The sequence below is a fragment of the Dendrobates tinctorius genome, unplaced genomic scaffold (assembly GCF_039654945.1).
Source record: "Dendrobates tinctorius isolate UK_male_01 unplaced genomic scaffold, ASM3965494v1 ptg000125l, whole genome shotgun sequence".
In the NCBI taxonomy this organism is placed as follows: domain Eukaryota; kingdom Metazoa; phylum Chordata; class Amphibia; order Anura; family Dendrobatidae; genus Dendrobates; species Dendrobates tinctorius.
In genome coordinates, this window is record NW_027361793.1 from 6,693,047 (window position 1) to 6,718,524 (window position 25,478).

A 25,478-nucleotide genomic window follows, 5' to 3' on the forward strand; every position below is an offset into this window, starting at 1 on the left:
GCTCTGTCCTATCGTGCTCTCTTGCACTCTCCTAGCCAGAACCCTGCCTAGTACTCAGGCCCTTGCCTTGAACCCATGCGCAGACCCTGCCTTGAACCCAGGCATGTTCTCTAAGCATGCACCCTGCCTTGAATCTTGGACCCTGGCGTGTTCCCTAAGCACGCATCCTGCCTTGAACCTTGGACCCTGGCATGTCTCCTAGCACGCACCCTGCCTTGAACCTTGGACCCTGGTGTGTTCCCTAAGCAGGCACCCTGCCTTGGACCCTGGACCCTGGCGTGACTCGTAAGCATGCACCTTGCCTTGGACCCTGGCATGTCTCCTAGTTCGCACCTTGCCTTGGACCCTGGTGTGCCACCTAGCACGTACCCTGCCTTGGACCTTGGCGTGCCCATTGCATGCACCTTGCTATGTATCTCTGTGTCTTCGTTATTACGTCTTGTACCTGGTGAAACCCTGAGACCACGCTTTACCAGCGAAACCCTGTGACCACGCTTTGCCTTGTCTTGTACCCTGCTTGTATTCTGCACGTTCCCTATTGTCGGACACTCACACTTGTGTCTTCCATAAGCCGACCATCTGGTTCCAGCAGTCTTGGGGCCCACCCCCTTGGTCTTGCCTCTGACACTCCCTGTATAGGGGGTGGTCCTCACTAGGTCAGCTCGCCCTAGGTGGGTGGGTGCCACGACACAGAGGGTCCACTCTAGAAATCGTCATGGCAGAATACATCACAGGCTTCAGCCACTGCTCAGTACATAGTGAGCGGCAGCTGTAACCACTCCTTGGCACTGACTGACAGCTGGCTGTATAATGATGCACTGCTGAGCGTGCTGTCAGTCAGTGATGGTGCGTGGTTACAGCTGCCGCTCACTATGTACTGAGTGTTAACTGAAGCCTCGCCGACCGAGCCTCTATGACCTAAACATAATAAATTTCTTCCTGGCAGCTGGGCTCTCAGTACGGTGGCCACATGGCATTACAACCCTGTTAATCTGCAGATTAACCACATATCTGCAGGTTAATAGCATTTTGGGGCATGACAGGTTGTCTTTAACCCCTTACCTACAATTGACGTAATATTCCATCCATGTGACCATGGACCTAATTACCATGGACGGAATATTACGTCATCGCGATCAGCGGCGCCCACGTGGTGAGCGCCGCTGATCGCGGCCGAGTGTCAGCTAATTATCATAGCTGACACCCGGCACAATGTGTCAGGGGCGGTCACGGACCGCCCCCGACACGTTAACCCCTTGCACACCGCGATCAAACGCGATCGCGGTGTACCGGGGGTTAAAGGGAAGCATCGGCAGGGAGGGGGCTCCCTCTGTGCTTCCCTGAGCCCCCCACGGCAGCGCAATGTGCAGCGCTGCTGCGGGGGGCTCTTTCCCTACAGGCCCCCGGATCCAAGATGGCGACGGGGGCCTGCAGGGAGCTGACTTCCTCACTGCCTGCAAAGCGCAGGCATGAGGAAGTCTGCAGCAGTGCCTGTGACAGATCGCTGATCTGTCACAGTGATCTGTGATGTGACAGATCAGCGATCTGTCACAGGACAGTGATGTCCCACCTGGGACAAGGTAATAAAGTAAAAAAAAACAAAAAAAAGGGTTAAAAATAATTAAAAAAAATCGCTAAATAAATTAGTAAAAAAAAAAAAAATATTCCCCAATAAATCCATTTTTTCAAAATAAAAAAAAACAAAAACAATAAAAGTACACATATTTGGTATCGCCGCATCCGTAATGACCTGCCCTATAAAACTGTCCCATTAGTTAACCCCTTTAGCGAACCCCTTAAAAAATAAAAATAAAAAACGAAGCAAAAAATAATGATTTATTATCATACCACCGAACAAAAAGTGCAATAACGCGCGATCAAAAAGACGCATATAAATATCCATGGTACCACTGAAAACGTGATCTTGTCCCGCAAAAAACGAGCTGCCATACAGCATCATCCGCAAAAAAATAAAAAAGTTATAGCTCGCAGAATAAAGCGATACAAAAATAATTATTTTTTATATAAAATTGTTTTCATTGCAAAAAACCGACAAAACATAAAAAAAGACCTAAATGAGGTATTGCTGTAACCGTACTGACCCGAAGAATAAAAACGCGTTATCAATTTTACCGCACGCGGAACGGTGTAAACGCACCCCCCAAAAGAAATTCATGAAACGCTGGTTTTTGTTCAATCTGTGTCGCAAAAATCAGACTAAAAAGCGATCAAAAAATGTCACGTGCCCGAAAATGGTACCAATAAAAACGTCAACTCGTCCCGCAAAAAATAAGACCTCACATGACTCGGTGGGTCAAAATACGGAAAAATTATAGCTCACAATATGTGGTGATGCAAAAACTATTTTTACAATAAAAAGCGTCTTTTATCGTGCGACAGCCGCCAAACATAAAAACCGCCATAAATCGTAAATCAAACCCCCCGTTATCACCCCCTTAGTTAGGGAAAAATAATAAAACTAAAAGAAAATGTATTTATTTCCATTTTCCCGCTAGGGTTAGGGTAGGGTTAGGGCTAGGGTTAGGGTTAGGGCTAGGGTTAGGGCTAGGGCAAGGGCTAGGGTTAGGGCTAGGGCTCAGATTAGGGTTAGGGGTGTGTTGAGGTTAGGGTTGGAGTTATAATTGGGGTTTCCACTGTTTGGGCACATCAGGTGCTCTCCAAAGGCAACATGGCGTCTGATCTCAATTCCAGCCAATTCTGCGTTGAAAAAGTCAAATGGTGCTCCTTCCCTTCCAAGCTCTGCCATGCGCCCAAACAGTGTTTTACCCCCACATGTAGGGTATCAGCCTACTCAGGACAAATTACAAAACAACTTTTGGGGTCCAATTTCTCCTGTTACCCTTAGGAAAATAAAAAATTGGGGGCAAAAATATAATTTTGCGGAAAAAAATGTTTTTTTTATTTTCACGCCCAGGCGTTATAAACTTCTGTGAAGCACTTGGGGGTTCAAAGTGCTCTCCACACATCTAGATAAGCTCCGTGGGGGGTCTAGTTTCCAAAATGGGGTCACTTGTGGGGAGTTTCAATAGTTTAGGTACATCAGGGGCTCTCCAAACGCACATGACACCCGCATACCAATCCATCAAAGTCTGCATTCCAAAACGTCACTACTTCCCTTCCGAGCCCCAACGTGTGCCCATACAGTAGTTTTCTCCCACATATGAGGTATCAGCGTACTCAGGACAAATTGGACAACAACTTTTGGGGTCCAATTTCTCCTGTTACCCTTGGGAAAATAAAAAAAATGGGGACTAAAAGATGATGTTTGTTGAAAAAATACGATATTTTTATTTTCACGCCCGGTCGTTATAAACTTCTGTGAAGCACTGGGGGGTTCAAAGTGCTCACCACACATCTAGATAAGTTCATTAGGGGGTCTAGTTTCCAAAATGGGGTCACTTGTGGGGGGTTTCCACTGTTTAGGTACATCAGGGGCTCTCCAAACGCACATGACACCCGCAGACCAATCCATCAAAGTCTGCATTCCAAAACGTCACTACTTCCCTTCCGAGCCCCGACGTGTGCCCATACAGTAGTTTTCTCCCACATATGAGGTATCAGCGTACTCAGGACAAATTGGACAACAACTTTTGGGGTCCAATTTCTCCTGTTACCCTTGGGAAAATAAAAAAATGGGGACTAAAAGATCATGTTTGTGGAAAAAATACGATTTTTTTATTTTCACGCCCGGACGTTATAAACTTCAGTGAAGTACTGGGGGGTTCAAAGTGCTCACCACACATCTAGATAAGTTCCTTGGGGGGTCTAGTTTCCAAAATGGTGTCATTTGTGGGGGGTTTCTACTGTTTTGGTACATCAGGGGCTTTCCTAACGCGACATGGTGTCCGATCTCAATTCCAGCCAAAAACGTCAAATGGCGCTGCTTCCCTTCCGAGCTCTGCCATGCGCCCAAATAGTGGTTTACACCCACATGTGGGGTATCAGCGTACTCAGGATAAATTGCACAATATCTTTTAGGGTCCTGTTACTTTTGGAAAAATAAGAATTGAGGGTGAAAAGATCATTTTTGTGGAAAAAATATGATTTTTTAATTGTACTGCTGTACGTTATAAACTTCTGTGAAGCCCTTGGGGGTTCAAAGTTCTCACCACACATCTAGATAAGTTCCTTGGGGGGTCTAGATTCCAAAATGGTGTCATTTGTGGGGGGTTTCCACTGTTTTGGTACATCAGGGGTTTTCCAATCGCGACATGGTGTCCGATCTCAATTCTAGCCAAAAACTTCAAATGGCGCTGCTTCCCTTCCGAGCTCTGCTATGCGCCCAAATAGTCATTTACACCCACATATGGGGTATCAGCGTACTCAGGACAAATTGCACAATAACTTTTAGGGTCCTGTTACCCTTGGAAAAATAAAAATTGGGGGTGAAAAGATCATTTTTGTGGAAAAAATATGATTTTTTAATTGTACCGCTGTACGTTATAAACTTCTGTGAAGCCCTTGTGGGTTCAAAGTTCTCACCACATATCTAGATAAGTTCCTTGGGGGGTCTAGTTTCCAAAATGGGGTCACTTGGGGGGTTTCCACTGTTTAGGTACATCAGGGGCTCTCCAAACGCGACATGGCGTCCGATCTGAATTCCAGCCAATTTTGCATTGAAAAAATCAAACGGCGCTCCTTCCCTACTGAGGTCTGCCATGCGCCGAAACAGTGGTTCCCCCCCACATATCAGGTATCAGCATACTCAGGACAAATTGCACAATAACTTTTGCAGTCCAATTTCTCCTGTTACCCTTGGTAAAATAAAGAAAATTGAACCTGAAGTATTTTTTTGTGAAAAAAAGTTAAATGTTCATTTTTTTTTTAATATTCAAAAAATTCCTGTGACGCACCTAAAGGGTTAATAAACTTCTTGAATGTGGTTTTAAGCACCTTAAGGGGTGCAGTTTTTAGAATGGTGTCACTTTTGGGTATTTTCTATCATATAGACCCCTCAAAGTGGCTTCAAATGTGAAGTGGTCCCTAAAAATAAAATGGTGTTGCAAAAATGAGAAATCGCTGGTCAATTTTTAACCCTTATAACTTCCTAACAAAAAAAAATTTTGGTTCCAAAATTGTGCTGATGTAAAGTAAACATGTGGGAAATGTTATGTATTAAGTTTTTTGTGTGCCGTATCGCTGTGATTTATGGGCATAAAAATTCAAAGTTGGAAAATTGCGAAATTTTCAAAATTTTCGCCAAATTTCCGTTTTTTTCACAAATAAACGCAAGTTATTTGAATGCAATTTTACCACTAACATGAAGTACAATATGTCACGAGAAAACAATGTCAGAATCACTGGGATCCATGAAAGCGTTCCAGAGTTATGACCTCATAAAGGTACAGTGGTCAGAATTGTAAAAATTGGCCCGGGAGTTAACGTGCAAACCACCCTTGGTAGTGAAGGGGTTAATAGCACCTTGAATATTAAGTACCCCATGTAAAATATCTCCTGATATAAAGGGTTTAGAGACACTACTTGGACACATGCTGAATAAACTCATATGTTGGATACAGAAAATCACAAAACACAAAAATAACAAAATAAAAACTTGGAATGAATAAGGATGCAGAATTGAAAACAATGTCAGGGCACAATTATTGGCAAGCGTCTGTCCTTTCAGAAATACGGTAGTTTTTAGCAAAGCTCATTATCACAGACAGGATTACAATGACAGGTAACACCTCTATACACAGCTAATCCTACACAGGATCCGTTCTTCACAATAGGCGGTGTCACAGCGTATCCTGCTACCCCTGCCTACATAATATACATAATGGACATGCTCATAAAATTCTTCAATACAAAACGTAGGGTTGCAGTCTGTTCATTGGGGCCATACATGTGGTATTTCCTCAATTAACAGGAAGTTAGAGTCTAAAAAGAACAGTGGACAGTGCTGTGAAATGAAAGCATTACTCATTTTTGTCTTTTTTAATAAAAATTTGTGATATGAAAAATAAAATGTCAAAACTTATTATACAGTGCCGGCACTGTAAGGCAAAAATCTGATGTAAGCAATCGGTCATTTTCTAATGATAACTTTCCTTTAAAAAGGCCAGCTATTCCCTGTTCCTTCTTCACATTGGCAAAGATAAGACATCTGTGCATACCAGAAATGCAGTTTCACCAAGCACATGCAGTCTAAAGGCCTTGGCATTTTATGAGGCTGCAACTTTACCTTTGGGACTGGGTCCTTGAATGTGATACAAGAAATATGAAATCAGAAGATTACTAGAGCATTTTAGACCAAGATATGCGCAAACTGTAAAAAAAATGGGTTTGAGTTTAGCAAAATGGGTCCTTTAGCAAGGTAATGACCCAAAAGTACTCAAGAATGGTTAAAAGGCAAAATGGACTGTTATAAACTGGTGTCCTTTTTTCAGTCCAATTGAATGTCCTTGGAAGGAACTGAAATTTGCTATTGTCATAAGGAACCCCTTCAGCAGCCTGAGAAAATCTCAGTGTAAGAGTTAAAGAAACTACCACTAAACAGGTGAAAGGAGCTCACAGATGGGTATAGAAATATTTGGAGGCTGTCATTGTTGCTAATGGCTCTATAGACAAGTATTACAGAAGTTTGCTGTTAATCCTGTCCATATCATATTCTCTGATTTTTCTTTATTTCATTTTTTTTTTATAATTGACTGCATGTCTATTGAGATCAACTGTGCTAATAATGTTGAACCCACCAGTTTGTTAGAGGTGTAGGAAAGAATAAGTGTAAGAGCCATGACTAGAATGCAGTCTGCCATTGTGAGTTCAGTCATGGCCAAAAGTATTGACTGATATATGTTCTGCTTTTAACAGTTTTCTGCCTTAGGTTTCTTAATCATATATTTATATGGTTAATGACGTACAATTATAAGCAGTTCATAAGTTTTTAAACTTTTACATATCAAGTTTATGCAGAAACTCGATATTTACAGTGTTGACCTTTATTTTTAAAGACTTTGGCAAATTTCCCTGGCAACTGGATATCCGCTTCTGGGCCTGACTGATGGCAACCCATTCCTGACTAGTCAGTGTCTGGAGTTCATCTCAATTTCTGTGTTTGTCACCCCAATATTTGAGGATTGACAATTCGTTCTGAATGGGATGGAGATCTGGGGAGTTTCCTGACCATGGACCCAAAATGTAAATGTTTTGTTCATCAATCCACTTGGTTATCACTTTTTCCTTGTGACATGGTGCCCCACTCATGAATGGTCTCAGGATGCTTTACTGTTGGCATGACCAGCACTCATGGTAGCGCTCACCTTTTCTTCTCTGGGCTACCATTATTCAACATGTCCTAAACAATCTGATGGGAGCTTCAAAGCAAACTTTGTGGAAACCAAAATTTCTCAGAGTCAAACCTATTGGCCATGACTGTATAATGTTGCTCATTTTGTAGAGTGACTGAATTTTCGTTCTTTTGTTTCAGAAGTTAGAAAAAAGCAGGGGTTTTTTTGTGTAAAAGCGGCTAGACTGATAACTTGTATTGGGTAACTTTCATGTTTGCATATTGAGATATACCTTTAAAGAGTAATCCAACTTTTGTGGACAAAGGGTAGATTTTTAATAAAAAAAAACATTAATTCGGCCCCGATGCTTGATGGCTTCTGTAGTCAGTTATTGGTTTCAGTAGTTACATGTCATGTATACTGACGCCATTGCTTAATGTTGATTCCAGTAAAGTACTGCAGTTAACCTCTGTAGGCAGTGGTACTGGCCATACAACCTTACTGGGCCTCCGGTGACCAAGACCAAGGAGACTACCTCAGCATCAGCGCTGGGTCACCAGTAAAAAGTAGAGGTTTGCAGTGTTTATCTGTTCACGAATGATGTAACCACTTCAGTTCATTGCTCAATAATTATACCTAACTATTCAGTTTTGCAAATCCTATTTTTCCCCGGTATAAGAGGTCAGCACTGACCTGATTTTGGGCTGCAAACCGTGCATTCAATAAACAAGTGTTTTTTTTTAGAGAGATGTCATGTTAAAATTGATTTCCAATCAACTCCATGGAATATTCTGTCTTTATAACTTTCCTCCAGCAGACTTGATTCGCTCTTTATTTCCATTTATGGCTGCATTTGATTCTAGTAACTGAAATTTCTGCTGTTTGCTCCTTCAGACAAATTTTTAATAAAGATGATTCATTTCTGACTTGTTTTGGCTCTGGAGAGATTTTTCTCCTTCAAAATTTCTCTTAAGACTTAGATTTGTAGTTTTATAACAAGTAAAGTTCCATTGTTCAGCCCCTTAATAAATGTTCTCAATGTTTATTCTGGACCTAAAATGGAGATTTTCTTACATGTTTTGCAAAACCCAAGTTTTTACCTAACGCAAGGCTGTGTTATTTCTGGCTGTGGCTGGTAATGAGTACCACAATATGGCCACATTCCTGCGCTCGGCTAAGCCCTTTATATATTTACTCTACTGGTATTACTCTCTCCAGTGAGATACCCAGTGGAGGTCACAAAGCTTCATTGTATCAGCAGCTGCTGTTCATTACACAAGTAACACAAGTAGCAATATAGCATAATATGACAGCATATAGACATTGTGGGAACACATGGATGGATATACTCATTATAATGACCGTTCTAGTAAATGTCCACATTCAAGCGTGGTCATCAGAATATGTATGGTAGATTTCTGAGGCTAAGAAAGGGGGCAAGTTTAGTAACATAATTTAATGAAACCATGTTTCCATCCCTGTAATTATACTGTATCGTCATAATATAGATAATAGCAAAAAATATTGCTATTCTGTGTTTATATGGAACGTTGATTCTCCAATTTTTACAAGATCTTGAAATGTACGGCACACCTATATTTTTCCATATGTTGGACCTTTGGAAGAGATGCATGCCACAGGTCATTGTGTCATTGACAGATTCACAGTGTCGTGTGCCTCTTCCTAAGCCCTTGCCTAACATATTGTATCATTTCTGCTCAGTGTCATTTTGGTACTGAGAATATACCGTATCCTGTTCTATTACTATAATTATTTGATACCTCTTGAACATTGTTATTTAGGCGTGGCAACTCTCTTGCCCAGTTTCCTGCAGTTTTTTGCAGCTCCCAAATTTTAAAACTTTTCAGTTTCGTGCTGACCGGTAACTTTTTGGTGCACTTTTAAATGGAACTTGGCAGCAGGTTTTCCCAATATAAGTTAACCATTCCATGACATCCACAGTATATGTATGACACAAGTTGGAAGCAGCTTTATGTAGCGGATATGCCCCATACTTTGCAAATGATGGCTGTGTGTTACAGCTAGGACCTGCCTCTCACAAACACAAGTGTAGTGTAGCGCCACCTGTGATTGTTAACCTGTTAAATGCAGCTGTCAAACTGACAATGGCATTTAACACCCTCCAGCATGAGGGCACGTCATTCCACATGCCCATCAGAGTACCCACAACGTGATCCTTGATCGCCTGTCATGGAGTTAACACAACAGGGCGGAGCCAGATGACCGCAACGTCTGATTGCTCCTACTGTGGTGCTGAGAAGAAGCACTTCTTCATTTTAATGGAGTTTATTCCTTCTGGCAGAACAGGGGTTAATTGGCCATGCTGGAAATTTCTGTGCTCACAGCTGAGCTCAGTTAGCCTCTCCTTTCCCCTTTATAATCTGGGCTCTGATGCAAATCCTTATCAGAGCTAGCATTTGCTGCACAGAGGAAGAGGAGTTCATATGAGAAGGAGAGTTGGAGGAGTTATGTGACTGTTGCTTGGTTTGTATATGTGGTAATTCCCTATCCTTCTCTATTTTGGTTTATTCCCCTACCTCCACACCCCAGAGCATTCTTCTGTTATATGTGAGTGTGAATATTTTGTTTGCCTGGAGTTTTCTGTTAACCCTTGTTTGTGTTTCCTTGTTTGTCGGGTTGGTGTACTACAGTGCACAGTAGTGCCCCTCTTGCCTGGGTGGGGGAAGAGAACAGACGGAGAACTGACTCAGGAGATAAGGCAAGGGTGGAGGCCCCAACATTTTCACCTTCAGAAGTATCAGAAGTAACATTAGAGTGCCCCCTAGTGTTAGGGACAGGGAAGGAGCCCCTGGTCCCAGGTCACCCGACCGCTGTGTTGTGACATCGCCGATGGGTTTCTATGACTGCTGATGGTTTGTTGAGGTCCTGTGGGCTTGTCATTACGGAGCTTCCATGAAACCCTGCCTGTGGCCAGGGCTTCAAAGGAGACTGTGATTTTCGCAAAATACAGCAATGTTGTGGCATTGCTTGTGCTTTATACCGCAATCAGATGATTGCAGCTTCGAGTCACCTAAGGGTACTAACAAAAACAGTGAAAAATAGAACAAAAAAAAGTTTTAAAGATATGAAAAAAGCTGAAAAAAATGTAAAAGTTCAAATCACCTCACTTCTCCCCCATTAAAAATAAAGATACAGTAATAAAAAATACACATATGTAGTATCACTGCATTGAGAAAAATCTGATCTATCTGTCATGTTCGGGGGTTATGACTTTTGGCCGCACACGGCTATCACATGTGCAGGGGGGCTTATCTTAGTTATCCCTCCACTGCCAAGCTAGTCTTGCCCTAACAATTTACTGCAGGGGGGCTTATTTTAGTTATCCCACCACTGCCAACAATGTGTTACCAACTGCCGGGATTTATGTATATCCCACTTTCCAGTTCCGCTTTGGAACTTGCAGCTCTCCGGTGCCCCCCTTATCCTCAGGTCAGTCAGGGAACTGCACCTAGGATAATTAGTGGCCGGACGGGCTACTTGTTGTGCACTGGCTATTAGGCCTGCTGCAGTGATGGAATTATAAAGGCTCTGGCCGCAGCCAGACAATCAGCTTATATATAAAACCCCTCCATCATTGCCAGCTAGCCCACCTAGCCCAGAGCACACTTCGCTGCCACCAGCTTTCGATTTCTCTATTAATATTTAAAATTAATAAAGAGGGTCCGAAGCCAACCCAAATTAGTAACGTAATCAAATTCAAGCACATATTAATTCATGATAGAGCAAGGAGAAACAAGACTAATAATTTTATATTTTACTCCAAAAAAGGTACGCAGTGTTTACAGAAGGTTTTACAAAATGAGACAATGAAAATATGTACAAAGCGATTACAAATAAAAAAGGGAGGTAAAACAGAAATGAACACTCACATGTTACTTAGATCATCTCAGGCAGCCATGCTGGTGGGAGGGGCCAGACGTCACAATGCATCAGAATGTCTGGTTGCAGCAGCTTCCCAGGCAAGAATGAGGCTGCTCTGAGGGAAACTAACTTATACCTCTGGGCTTGTGACATCACTAAAGGGGCTGTTTTACCTGCACCCTCCCCTAGCTCAGAGTTACAGACTTGGTTCTGAAAACTTATAGCGATCATAACTGGGCTTGAGAACCTAGCAGAATACCGGCCAAAATTTTGAAATTAGCCTTCTAATGAGTCCAAGCTCGGACGTTCTATTCACCTCTGTTCAAGAGTAATCCATTCTCTGGTTCTGTTGGCACTGGAACTTAGCAAAAACCACTGTAGTGAAGCTCTATCGAGGCACGTCCCAAAATGTCATTTTCATTTTTCTATCATAAACTGCCGTCGAGTTATGTCGAAATGATTAGCTTCTAATTATAGGCTATGAGAAGAGCTGAGCACATTTTGAAAGACCAAGGTATTCCTTTGGGAGGAGGTGACAGGAAGGCGTGAGTGAGCTATAGTTTCAGGTTACAGAGCTAAGGAGAACACACAGTTGCAGTTGCTGACAGGCAGGGGTGGTCAAACCCTCACCACTGGTATAGCAGAGTTCAGTATGTGAATAGAAGATTATGGAATGTTGCGGAAGGTGTGATACTAGGGAAATCATATTCACCTTATTGTGACACTATCAAAATATGAAAACAATTTAACTCAATTGCTAAACACTGCAAAAAGAGCAATGCCAGTATTACATTTTTTTCAAGTGCTGTACCAAGCAATCAAAACGTCACATCTATCCCAAAATGGTATAAATAAAGATGTTGTCTCACCATGCAAAAAATAAGCAACCACACAGCTCAATCGACCGAAAAATTAAAACGTTGCGTCTCTTGGAAAATGGCGACTCAATCCAACACATTTTTTTATTGCAAACTTCAAATTTTTTTATTACTAAAATAATAAAAAAATTTGACGTATTTGGTATCACCGTAATCGTACTGATGAGGAGGATCATATTGGGAGGTAATTTTAATCCACAAAAATGTACACATATAAAAACAATTTCCAAAAACAATGTCAGAGTTGCGTTTCTTTTTTTTTACAATTTATTCCTAATTAGACTTTTGTTCCCATTTCCGGAATACTATGTCGTAAAATGAATGGTCAAAACTTGCCCTGCAAAAAATAAGACTACATACAGTATGTCTAGGTGGACGGAAAAAAAAATGGCTCTGGGAAGAAGGGGGGTGTGGGAACAAAAACTTAAAAATTAAATTGGCCACATCATGGGGGTTAAATCCACCATCTTAAATTTCTCTTGAGCTGTAGTCTGCCTGTATATAAGCCCCAACTCCCCCTGCATATAAAATAATTCTCCCACGCTGTATGCTAACCTATGTAGTCCAGTCCAATTGGTGTTGCTGATCTTTAGACAACATCTCCTCTGTCCCCCAAATGCCTGTTTTCCTGCATAAGTTGATGTAGATGATATGTCCTCCGTCATCCACAAAGTGCTGTAAATCCTGTGCCTGTGCAATGGAAGCACAGGCCTGCCCAGGCACACTTTGCCCTGCTACTACTGGTGCATGTGCATTACTGGACTTTGGTCAACCCTTAGTAAGGCAGGGAAACGTGCACCGCTATGTGGATTATTATTACTATTATTATGCATTTATATAGCGCCATTTATTCCATAGCGCTTTACATGTGAAAAGGGGAAATATAGACAAGTATAATAAACATGTGTAAGACAAGGGACACACAAGTACATAAGGAGAGGGGACCCTGCCCGCGAGGGCTCACAGTCTACATTGATGGGTGAGGATACAGTAGGAGAGGGTAGAGCAGGTTGTGCGGTGGTTCAGTAGACTGAGGATCAGTGCAGGCTGTAGGCTTGTCGGAAGAGGTGGGTCTTCAGGTTCTTCTTGAAGGTTTCCGTTGATGGTGAGAGTCTGATGTGTTGTGGCAGAGAGTTCCAGAGTATAGGGAAAGGACCGGAGAAGTCTTGTATGCGGTTGTGGGAAGAAGAGATAAGGGGAAAGTAGAGAAGGAGATTTTGAGAGGATCGAAGGTTGCGTGCGGGTAGCTACCTGGAGACCATGTCACAGATGTATGGAGGAGACAGGTTGTGGATGGCTTTGTATGTCATGGTTTGGGTTTTGAATTGGAGCCTCTGGGCAATAGGAAGCCAGTGAAGGGCCTGGCATAGGGGGGAGGCTGGGGAATAGCGGGGAGACATGTGGATTAGTCGGGCAGCAGAGTGTAGGATGGCTGGAGTGGTGCCAGAGTGCTAGAGGGGAGGCCAGAGAGTAGGAGGTTGCAGTAGTTGAGGCAGGAGATGATAAGAGCATGCACTAGTGTTTTTGTGTTTTCGTGGTGGAGGAATGAGCGGATCCGGGAAATATTTTTGAGTTTGAGGCGGCAGGAGGAGGTGAGGGCTTGGATATGTGGTTTGAAAGAGAGCGCAGAGTCGAGGATCACCCCAAGGCACCGAGCGTGCAGGACTAGAGAAAGCGAGCAGCCATTGACATTGATGGATAGGTCTGGTGGAGGGGTAGAGTGAGATGATGAATTCTGTTTTGTCCATGTTCAGTTTGAGAAAGCAAGCAGAGAAGAAGGCTGAGATAGACAGACATTGTGGGATTTTGGTCAGTAAGGAGGTGTGAGGTCGGGTCAAGGTAGGTAGATCTGCGTGTCATCGGCGTAGAGGTGATACTGCAAACCGTGGGATTATGTGGATGACATAATACGCATCATCCTCATCAATCAGAGCAAGATGACGTGATTGTGAGGATGCAGGAGGCACAAGGCAAAGACCAACATTACCCAAAGGACCATACATTGCCAATTAGCATTTGTCTAGCAAGAGTTTTAAAAGGTATTCTTTGGATATGCAGAAGTAGGTAAAAGCAATCCAGAATTCTGGACTGCGGTAGAAGAGGAATTAATTAAAAGTGGTGGCTTTAGTTTATATTGGGTTCCCTTTAACTGCTGACCGGTTCCCTTTAACTTCATATCCTCATATTTTTGCTCATATGACTTTTGCTGGATGTACATAGTTAAAATCAACACAAATTGAATACAGCAATACCTATATATCATAAAATGAAATAGCACATCAGTCAAATATATATTTTTAATGAATGACCTATAGGTGCTCGGTGCATAAATAGTAGACCATTCGAAAATTAGAATAAACCAAATAAGAAAACTTCCAACTTATGGTCTAAAAGAAATACCAGGAATAATAAATAATTGCATAAAATTACATTTATTTTAACAGAAATGGTAAACGGTAGTACTTCAACAAGAAATGTCCCCGTACTTGGAATATAACATCAATAACACAAAAAAGTATAATTAAAAGCATACAAAAAAGAAGGACGGCAGACCAAAAAGAAGGAATATAAAGATGATTAAACACATGAGTTATGGCCACATAAATAAGTCCCTAACCAAATTGAAAAATAGAGGGGGTAAAAACTATCTACCATTTGTGTTTCATATAGGTGATTTTATTCAATTATTTACTAGTCCTGGTATTTCCTTTTAGACCACTTGAGGTTTTCTTATTCGGTTTCTCCTGGATGTGCAAAGTTGCAGAAGTAAATGCCATTCCAACAAATTATTAACCAGAATTTAAAGGGCTTACTGTTCTTTTTTTTTTCTAAAATCTGGAACAGCATTAAGTAAATAATAATAAGTAATATTCTCAGTTACCAATCTAGTGTTGCTTCTCCATAGTACTGTCTAGGTCCTCCAACCGGTGGGGTCAGGCATGTGATCACTGCAGCCAATTATTGGCCGCAGCGGTGGCCAAAGCATCACAGTGACTGAGTTCAATGGACCCATGTCCATCTCCTCCACAAGAAAAGATTGTCAGGTGAACATATTTATTATGGTATTTTTTTATTACTGTACATATGACATTTTGGGAAAATGGTCAGACAACCCCTTAAACAATATTCTTTAGTTGTTTGATCACATGCAGCCAAAAATGTTTTTTTTTTTAATCCATCTAGTCTCTGAAACTTTAGGAAGCCATAATAACTCTTTTTACGGTGTGTGTACAAAGCTATAATGATATCAATTCTTATCATCTTGTGCGTATAATTGCGCGAATCTGCATACGAAGCTGCCAAGCGCAAGAGTTGGAATGTGGATGCTTTGCTCGGCCCTGAGGCTGCTCTGCTTTTGAGAGAACATATTGAATTTAGATCTGGAGGAACGGAAGCTCAGCTGCTTTGGACAACTGGTATTGGTTGTGTTTTGATGCCGATGCTGTAGGCTCTACTTCCAGATGGAGATAGATTTCTGATATGCAAGACGACCAGATATAAGCATATAAATGCCGAATTATCAAATTATTGGCTGAGTGAGAATGCTGCAAAAGGAAAGAAAAACAGATATGGAACATTAACACCTCTCAGTGTAAAGGTTTCCATCTCACAGGAAACTGCTGGTGAACATACCAGAACAACAGAAAAGTCGGATATGTAAATCACCAGCAAGTCTAAGAGTCATGTTTTCTTATTACTATGCTAGTTCTGGAATTCTTACTATTTTTGCCCCATTTTAATACGAAGATTAGCAGATAATGTTATTTGGATGATAACAATGTGATATTAAAACGTTATGATTCATTTTAGGAACGTTCAGAATCAGAACCTGTCATCAGAGGTAACCGAGAGAATCTTTCCATAGAATATAATGGCCTGCAAGACAAGATGAAAGGTATTGTGCATTGAGATTTTTCTTTTTTAGGTGGAAGAATAAGGCTTTGCACTAATGTCCCAAACCTAAATATTGAATACATTATGTACATTTTATCGTGTGTTTTTTACGTCTTCAAAAATATTCTTGGTGAGATAATACTATTGCTCTTTGATTACTTTTCTCAGCTTACTATATGAATATGTATTCAGTGATTAAAAGGATTAAAGAGAGTTAAGCATTTTTTTTACAGATGTCATAATTTATTTCCACCACTAAAATAATAAAAAAACACAGGGCAAGTTTGGTATCACCATAATCATAATGACCTAGAGAATCACATTGCCATGTCATTTCACTACATAATGAATTACGTAAATACAAAAGCCCATAAAATAATGGCAGAATTGTGTTTTTATTTTCATAATTTCACCACATTTGGATTTTTCCCATTTTCTAGTACATTGTGTAGTAAAATGAATGGGGTCATTCAAAAATACAACTCATACCACAGAAGCTCAAGCCCTCTTATGGCTGTGTTGACACAAAAAAAAATAAAGGCTCTTTGAAAAAGGGGAAGAAAAGATGGAAGCAAAAAGATGGAAAATCATCCAGTTGGGAAGGGATTAAAGTGAATGTGTTGGTAAATCTCATATGTCTGTCTTAGTAAATGCAGTACTTTTCTATGCCATGAAAATGCATTGTTCTAGTTTTGTGCTATTCCTCCTGGAAGAGTACCTAAATTCACCCCTGTCTATTATCATTCCCCTTTTATTAGGGTGTGCTCTTACACAATGCAGAATTATCAGAAATGTTGCTCCAGCATTATTATGTCATAGGGAAATCTGGCATGCCAGAAGAGCCATGCATGTAGAACAGAAGCCCATGCTCGCACAATAGATGCCCGAACACATAGGATAGATGCCCATACTCGCAGGATAGATACCCAAACACGTAGTATAGACACCCGAACACATAGGATAGATGTCCATATGCGTAGGATCGATGCCCGAACATGTAGGATAGATGCCTGAACACATAGAATAGATGCCTGAACACGTAGGATAGATGCCCATACTCGCAGGATAGATACCCAAACACGTAGGATAGACGCCCGAACACGTGGGATAGATGCCCAAACACATAGGATAGATGTCCATATGCGTAGGATCGATGCCCGAACATGTAGGCTAGATGCCTGGACACGTAGGCTAGATGCCTGACACGTAGGCTAGATGCCTGAACAAGTAGGCTAGATGCCGGAAAACGTAGAATAGATGCCTGAACACGTAGAATAGATGCCTGAACACGTAGGATTGATGCCCATACTTGCAGGATAGATGCCCGAACATGTAGCATAGATGCCCAAACACGCATGATAGATGCCCATACTCGCAGGATAGATGCCCGAACGTGTAGGATAGATGCCCGAACACGTAGGGTAGATGCCCAAACACGTAGGATAGATGCCCGAAAACATAGGATACATGCCCGAAAACGTAGGATAGATGCCCATACTCGCAGGATAGATGCCCGAACACGCAGGATAGATGCCCGAACACGTAGGATAGATACCTGAACACGTAAGATCGATGCCTGAACACATGGGATTGATGCCCATACTCGCAGGATAGCTGCCCGAACACGTAGGATAAATGCCCGAACATGTAGGATAGATGCCCATACTCAGGGCTGCCATTAGGAATTTCAGGGCCCCATACTGTAAAAATTTTTGGGCCCCCTTGAGACTCCGTCCAGGCCCCACCCCAGCCGTGCCTCCACCCCTCAAATCTTCCAGAGTCCCACTGCCCACTCTTGGAAAAACTCCACTTCTGCACCACGTCCTCACCAATCACTCATTAACATTTCCCAGATCATACATATAGCCAGCAGCTTTTGTTCTGGCCAAAAGAATTTTAAGCCGCCACCACAACAAGGTAGACTTTTTTGGATGAGCTCTACTCTACTGTAACTTATTAATCATTTGTTAAAATACCGAATACTCTGTTTAGGTATATTTTTATTTTTCTTTAAGGAAATGAGTCACATACTTTTTTTATAATCTGTATTTCTGATTGTAGATTATTGTATTGTTTTCTGTACATGTATGAAGCTGTCGGTGGATATCGATCTGCGGTCGGACCGCAGTGCATGGACGGGCCGCGGGTCTCCTGACTAGAATTCAGCAGCCTCAAAGCATGTATGAGGATGCAGGCCAGGAGATCGGCGCCCAGTCCATGCACCGCTATGCGAGCGCAGAACAATTTCCCAAATAAAGATGTTTCCCAATCATATATACCCACTTTTTATTTTTCCATCAATATGGCCGTGTGAGGGCTTGTTTTTTGCAGGACGAGTTGTACTTTTGAATGACATGATTGGCTTTACCAAATAGCGTACTGGAAAATGGGAAAAAAATTCAAAGTGCGGTGAAATTGAAAAATTGGAATTCTAGAATTTTTTTGGTCGTTTCAGCAGCCTCCCATCTCCACACGTCAGCAGCCTCCCATCTCCACACATCAGCAACCTCCCATCTCCACACATCAGCAGCCTCCCATCTCCTCTCCTCAGTAGCCTCCCATCTCCTCACCTCAGCAGCCTCCCATCTCCTCAGCAGCTTCCATCTCTACACCTCAGCAGCCTCCCATCTCCACACCTCAGCAGCCTCCCATCTCCTCACCTCATCAGCCTCCCATCTCCTCACCTCAGCAGCCTCCCATCTCCTCACCTCAGCAGCCTCCCATCTCCTCAGCAGCCTCCCATCTCCACATCTCAGCAGCCTCCCATCTCCTCAGCAGCTTCCCATCTCCACCTCAGCAGATTCCCAACTTCTCACTCACCTCAGGCTCCCATCTCCACACCTCAGCAGCCTCCCATCTCCTCTCCTCAGCAGCCTCCCATCTCCTCTCCTCAGCAGCCTCCCATCTCCTCTCCTCAGCAGCCTCCCATCTCCTCAGCAGCTTCCATCTCTACACCTCAGCAGCCTCCCATCTCCTCAGCAGCTTCCATCTCTACACCTCAGCAGCCTCACATCTCCTCAGCAGCCTCCCATCTCCACACCTCAGCAGCCTCCCATCTCCTCACCTCAGCAGCCTCCCATCTCCTCACCTCAGCAACCTCCCATCTCCTCACCTCAGCAGCCTCCCATCTCCACACCTCAGCAGCCTCCCATCTCCTCAGCAGCCTCCATCTCCTCACCTCAGCAGCCTCCCATCTCCTCAGCAGCCTCCATCTCCTCACCTCAGCAGCCTCCCATCTCCTCAGCAGCCTCCCATCTCCACACCTCAGCAGCCTCCCATCTCCTCAGCAGCCTCCCATCTCCACATCTCAGCAGCCTCCCATCTCCTCAGCAGACTCCCATCTCCACCTCAGCAGATTCCAAACTTCTCACTCACCTCAGCCTCCCATCTCCTCTCCTCAGCAGCCTCCCATCTCCTCTCCTCAGCAGCCTCCCATCTCCTCAGCAGCCTCCATCTTTACACCTCAGCAGCCTCCCATCTCCTCAGCAGCCTCCCATCTCCTCAGCAGCCTCCCATCTCCACACCTCAGCAGCCTCCCATCTCCTCACCTCAGCAGCCTCCCATCTCCTCAGCAGCCTCCATCTCCTCACCTCAGCAGCCTCCCATCTCCACACCTCAGCAGCCTCCCATCTCCTCAGCAGCCTCCCATCTCCACATCTCAGCAGCCTCCCATCTCCTCAGCAGCCTCCCATCTCCACCTCAGCAGATTCCCAACTTCTCACTCACCTCAGCCTCCCATCTCCACACCTCAGCAGCCTCCCATCTCCTCAGCAGCCTCACATCTCCACCTCAGCAAATTCCCAACTTCTCACTCACCTCAGTAGCCTCCCATCTCCTCTCCTCAGCAGCCTCCCATCTCCTCAGCAGCCTCCATCTCTACACCTCAGCAGCCTCCCATCTCCTCAGAAGCCTCCCATCTCCACACCTCAGCAGCCTCCCATCTCCACACCTCAGCAGCCTCCCATCTCCTCACCTCAGCAGCCTCCATCTCCTCACCTCAGCAGCCTCCCATCTCCTCACCTCAGCAGCCTCCATCTCCTCACCTCAGCAGCCTCCCATCTCCTCAGCAGCCTCCATCTCCTCACCTCAGCAGCCTCCCATCTTCTCAGCAGCCTCCATCTCCTCACCTCAGCAGCCTCCCATCTCCACACCTCAGCAGCCTCCCATCTCCTCCAAGAAGAGCGCGCAGTGTGTCACATGACCTGCGTCAGGACCATGATGCACTTGGTCCTGCTGCTGCTTTAAAGGTACAGCACTGAATTCTGGCCACTGCATTCACTAACAACACTGTAGGTGTATCTTTAAATCACCGCAGTGTTGTTATGTATCTGGCTTGCAGCGGCCATGAACTATTGCACCTGTAGCCCAAACAGCAGTATCAAGAGAGGAGGGCTCGGGCTGCCAGCGTATCTGGGCCCCTCTTTTTGCTACTGTTCATGGGGTCCCATACAGTAGTAAGGGCAGTATTGCCTTGATGGCGGCCCTGCCCATACTCATAGGATAGATGTCGAACACGCTTGATAGATGCACATACTTGCAGAATAGATACCCGAACACGTAGGGTAGATGCCCAAACATGTAGGGTAGATGCCCGAAAGCGTAGGATAGATGCCCATACTCGTAGGATAGATGCCCATACTCGTAGGATAGATGCCCATACTCACAGGATAGATGCCAGAACACGCTAGATAGATTCCCGAACACGCAGGATAGATGCCCGAACACGTAGGATAGATGCTTGAACACACAGGATAGATGCCCGAACACACAGGATAGATGCCCGAACACATAGGATAGATGCCCATACTCGCAGGATAGATGCCCGAACATGCAGGATAGATGCCCAAATACGTAGGGTAGATGCCCAAACAAGTAGGGTAGATGCCCCAACACGTAGGATAGATGCCCGAAAACGTAGGATAGATGTCCGAACATGAAGGATAGATGCCCGAACATGCAGGATAGATGCCCAAACACGCAGGATAGATGCCCGAACACGTAGGATAGATGCTTGAACACGCAGGATAGATGCCCAAATACGTAGGGTAGATGCCCAAACACGTAGGGTAGATGTCCAAACACGTAGGATAGATGCCTGAAAACGTAGGAAAGATGTCCATACTCGCAGAATAGATGCCCGAACACGCAGGATAGATTCCCAAACATGCAGGATAGATGCTTGAACACGCAGGATAGATGCCCAAACACGTAGGATAGATGCCCAAATACGTAGGGTAGATGCCAAAACACGTAGGAAAGATGCCCATACTCGCAGGATAGATGCCCGAACACGCAGGATAGATGCTTGAACACGCAGGATAGATGCCCATACGCATAGGATAGATGCCCGATTAACTCTCGTACATGTAGGATAGCAGCAGGCTGAAGTGAATACTCATTCATTTGATAGTGATCACTCCCAACTCCCATTAAACATGGATGCAGACTCACACTGGCCCACAAGGAACAGGAGAATACCCTGGTGGGCTCCTACGGATGCAGGAGTGGACCCCTTAACATTCCACAGGAACAGTTGGTGCAATACTCTTAATTCACTAGGTATAGACAACATTTATTTACCAAATTAATTATGATAATTTATTATATTGAAGCAGAGGTAAATTTGTGAATGTTGGTGGTATAGTATATTCTAGTAATATAGCATGTTGCTATAGTCATTGTTACTGGTGGTTTTCTCCTACTCCAATGTGAGACTACTTGGATTTTCAGAGGGTTTGATATGAGCATGTCAGCCTACTTTAACCTACAGTGAATTTGTATAGTGGGACTGATCATCGCCTCCTCACCATCATTATTGCCTCCCCCACACCGCAGAATATGTTGGTGCTATATAACCAGTAAAAAACAGTATATTTATAATCTGGATTTTTTTTTCTAGCAAATTCAAAGTTAGAGTATTGAATTTGATTTTTTGAAAACTTTTCTTTAACTGCCACACATGGAAATTAATATGTTTGTTAGTACTTTGCCCTTTAGACCTGTTTAAGAGGACAGTTGATGTAAGAGCCCTTTCACACAGCGGTTTCTCCTATGTTCAGTGGCCCCATTGGGGCTTACATCTGTGCCCCCCCCACAATACGAGATTCGGCATATGCGCTGATAAGGCCATTGGCTATAATGGTGCAGATTGAGTCGCCATGTTCTCTGTCGTGCATTATTTTAGTCTGTATACAAATATTGGAGGTGGACAGCAGTATGTAATCTATTAGCAACCTTCAATAGGGGTATATGGCCAAAATTTATGTATGGCAGAGCACACGGTGACTGTCAGCACCATTATAGCCAAAGGGCCTGTTGGAGCATATGTCCAGTGTCAGACTGGCCCACCAGAGAACCGGAGGATTCTCCGGTGGGCCCTGGCTCTGACACCTGCTGGCATATTGGCCAACAGCTGCCTAGGGCCCCCATTGCTCCAGGGGCCCCCATCCAGTGGTGTGTCGCTAATAGCGGCACACCCAGCTGCTATGGGGCCCCTGAGTCAAGGGGGGCCCTCCCGCTGCCAGGAGCAGCAGCAGGAGGCAAGCCCCTGTCCCCACTGCTGCTCCATGGGCGTGGAGAGGTGTGAATACCATTTCTCTTTAATAGCGGGCAGTGTTAGCCATCAAGCTGCGGCTAGCACTGCCTGCTTTTGCTACTGAATCGGGGCCCCGGAGGTGAGCCCCCTAAAGGGGGGCGAACCCTAATTGCGATCCCTGCAGCTTTTGACCTGAGCAGAGATGCAGGGATCCGATCATCCAGTCATGATCTGACACTGTCCTCCTTCCTGCTGTCCTGCCCGGCACTTCCTGTCCATCTCAGTGAGGCTGGATGACGGCATCATTCAGCCCGGCTGTTTCAGAGAGGAAGCTGCCAGGATGTGCTGCGGGCCACCTGCGGAGAGGTGAGTGTGTGGAGTGGTGTTGTGTGTGTGGTGTGGTGCTGTGTGTGTGTGTGGTGTGGTGCTGTGTGTGTGTGGTGTGGTGCGGTGGGTGTGTGGGTGCTGTGTGTGTGTGTGGGTGTGGTGCTGTGTGGGTGTGGTGCTGTGTGTGTGTGGTGCTGTGTGGGTGTGGTGTGGTGCGGTGCTGTGTGTGTGGTGTGGTGCTGTGTGTGTGGGGTGCTGTGTGTGGTGCGATGCTGTGTGTGTGAGTGGTGCTGTCTGTGAGGTGCTGTATGTGTGTATTTTTACAATAAAAAGCGTCTTTTAGCCTATGACAGCTGCCAAATATAAAAACCGCCATAAATAGTAAATCAAACCCCCCGTTATCACCCCCTTAGTTAGGGAAAAATAATAAAATTAAAAGAAAATGTATTTATTTCCATTTTCCCATTAGGGTTAGGGCTAGGGTTACTGCTGAGATTAGGGTTAGGGGTGTGTTGGTGTTAGGGTTGGAGTTAGAATTGGGGGTTTCCACTGTTTGGGCACATCAGGTGCTTTCCAAATGCAACATGGCGTCGGATCTCAATTCCGGCCAATTCTGCGTTGAAAAAGTCAAATGGTGATCCTTCCCTTCCAAGCTCTGCCATGCGTCCAAACAGTGTTTTACCCCCACATATAGGGTATCATCCTACTCAGGACAAATTGCAAAACAACTTTTGGGGTCCAATTTCTCCTGTTACCCTTAGGAAAATAAAAAATTGGGGGCAAAAATATCATTTTTGTGGAAAAAAATGATTTTTTTATTTTCACGCCCGGGCGTTATAAACTTCTGCGAATCACTTGGGGGTTCAAAGTGCTCACCACACATCTAGATAAGTTCCCTCCGGGGTCTAGTTTCCAAAATGGGGTCATTGTGGGGAGTTTCAATAGTTTAGGTACATCAGGGGCTCTCCAAATGCGACATGACACCCGCAGACCATTCCATCAAAGTCTGCATTCCAAAACGTCACTACTTCCCTTCCGAGCCCCAACTTGTGCCCATACAGTAGTTTTCTCCCGCATATGAGGTATCAGCGTACTCAGGACAAATTGGACAACAACTTTTGGGGTCCAATTTCTCCTGGTACCCTTGGGAAAATAAAAAAAATTGGGACTAATTGATCATGTTTGTGGAAAAAATACGATTTTTTTATTTTCATGCCCGGGCATTATAAACTTCTGTGAAGCCCTTGGGGGTTCAAGGTGCTCACCACACATCTAGATAAGTTCCTTAGGGGGTCTAGTTTCCAAAATGGGGTCACTTGTGGGGGGTTTCCACTGTTTAGGTACATCAGGGGCTCTCCAAAAGCAACATGACACCCGCAGACCATTCCATCAAAGTCTGCATTCCAAAACGTCACTACTTCCCTTCCAAGCCCCAACGTGTGTCCATACAGTAGTTTTCTCCCACATATGAGGTATCAGCGTACTCAGGACAAATTGGACAACAACGTTTGGGGTCCAATTTCTCCTGGTACCATTGGGAAAATAAAAAAAAATTGGTGACTAAAAGATCATGTTTGTGGAAAAATTCGATTTTCTTATTTTCACGCCCAGGCATTATAAACTTCTGTGAAGCACTGGGGGGTTCAAAGTTCTCACCACACATCTAGATAAGTTCCTTGGGGGGTCTAGTTTCCAAAATGGTGTCATTTGTGGCGAGTTTCCACTGTTTTGGTACATCAGGGGCTTTTCAAACGCGACATGGTGTCCGATCTCAATTCTAGCCAAAAATGTCAAATGGCGCTGCTTCCCTTCCGAGCTCTGCCATGCGCCCAAATAGTGGTTTACCCCCACATGTGGGGTATCAGCATACTCAGGACAAATTGCACAATAACTTTTAGGGTCCTGTTACCCTTGGGAAAATAAAAATTGGGGGTGAAAAGATCATTTTTGTGGAAAAAATATGATTTTTTAATTGTACCGCTGTACGTTATAAACTTCTGTGAAGCCCTTGTGGGTTCAAAGTTCTCACCACATATCTAGATAAGTTCCTTGGGGGGTCTAGTTTCCAAAATGGGGTCATTTCTGGGGGGTTTCCACTGTTTAGGTATATCAGGGGCTCTCTAAACGCGACATGGCGTCCGATCTGAATTCCAGCCAATTTTGCATTGAAAAAGTCAAACGACGCTCCTTCCCTTCTGAGCTCTGTCATGCGCCGAAACAGTGGTTCCCCCCACATATCAGGTATTAGCGTACTCAGGCCAAATTGCACAATAACTTTTGCAGTCCAATTTCTCCTGTTACCCTTGGGAAAATAAAAAAAATTGAAGTATTTTTTTTTTGTGAAAAAAGTTAAATGTTCATTTTTTTTTAAATATTCAAAAAAATCCTGTGATGCACCTAAAGGGTTAATAAACTTCTTGAATGTGGTTTTGAGAACCTTAATGGGTGCAGTTTTTAGAATGGTGTCACTTTTGGGTATTTTTTATCATATTGACCCCGCAAAGTGGCTTCAAATGTGATGTGGTCCGTAAAAATAAAATGGTGTTGCAAAAATGAGAAACCGCTGGTCAATTTTTAACCCTTATAACTTCCTAACAAAAAAAAAATTTGGTTCCAAAATTGTGCTGATGTAAAGTAAACATGTGGGAAATGTTACTTATCAAGTTTTTTGTGTGCTATATCTCTGTGATT

General features: G+C 43.8%; 1 protein-coding gene across 6 annotated transcripts in view; it reads left to right on the plus strand.

The window, feature by feature from the left end:
• The window catches only part of PARD3B (par-3 family cell polarity regulator beta), a 1,359,033-nt gene that overhangs the window by 796,038 nt on the left and 537,517 nt on the right, over positions 1–25,478 (plus strand). For all 6 annotated transcript variants that reach the window (XM_073541872.1, XM_073541870.1, XM_073541869.1 and 3 more), the window contains one exon: positions 15,842–15,926. In XM_073541872.1, coding sequence (XP_073397973.1) covers positions 15,842–15,926 — 85 coding nt within the window. The remainder of the gene's footprint in view (positions 1–15,841; positions 15,927–25,478) is intronic.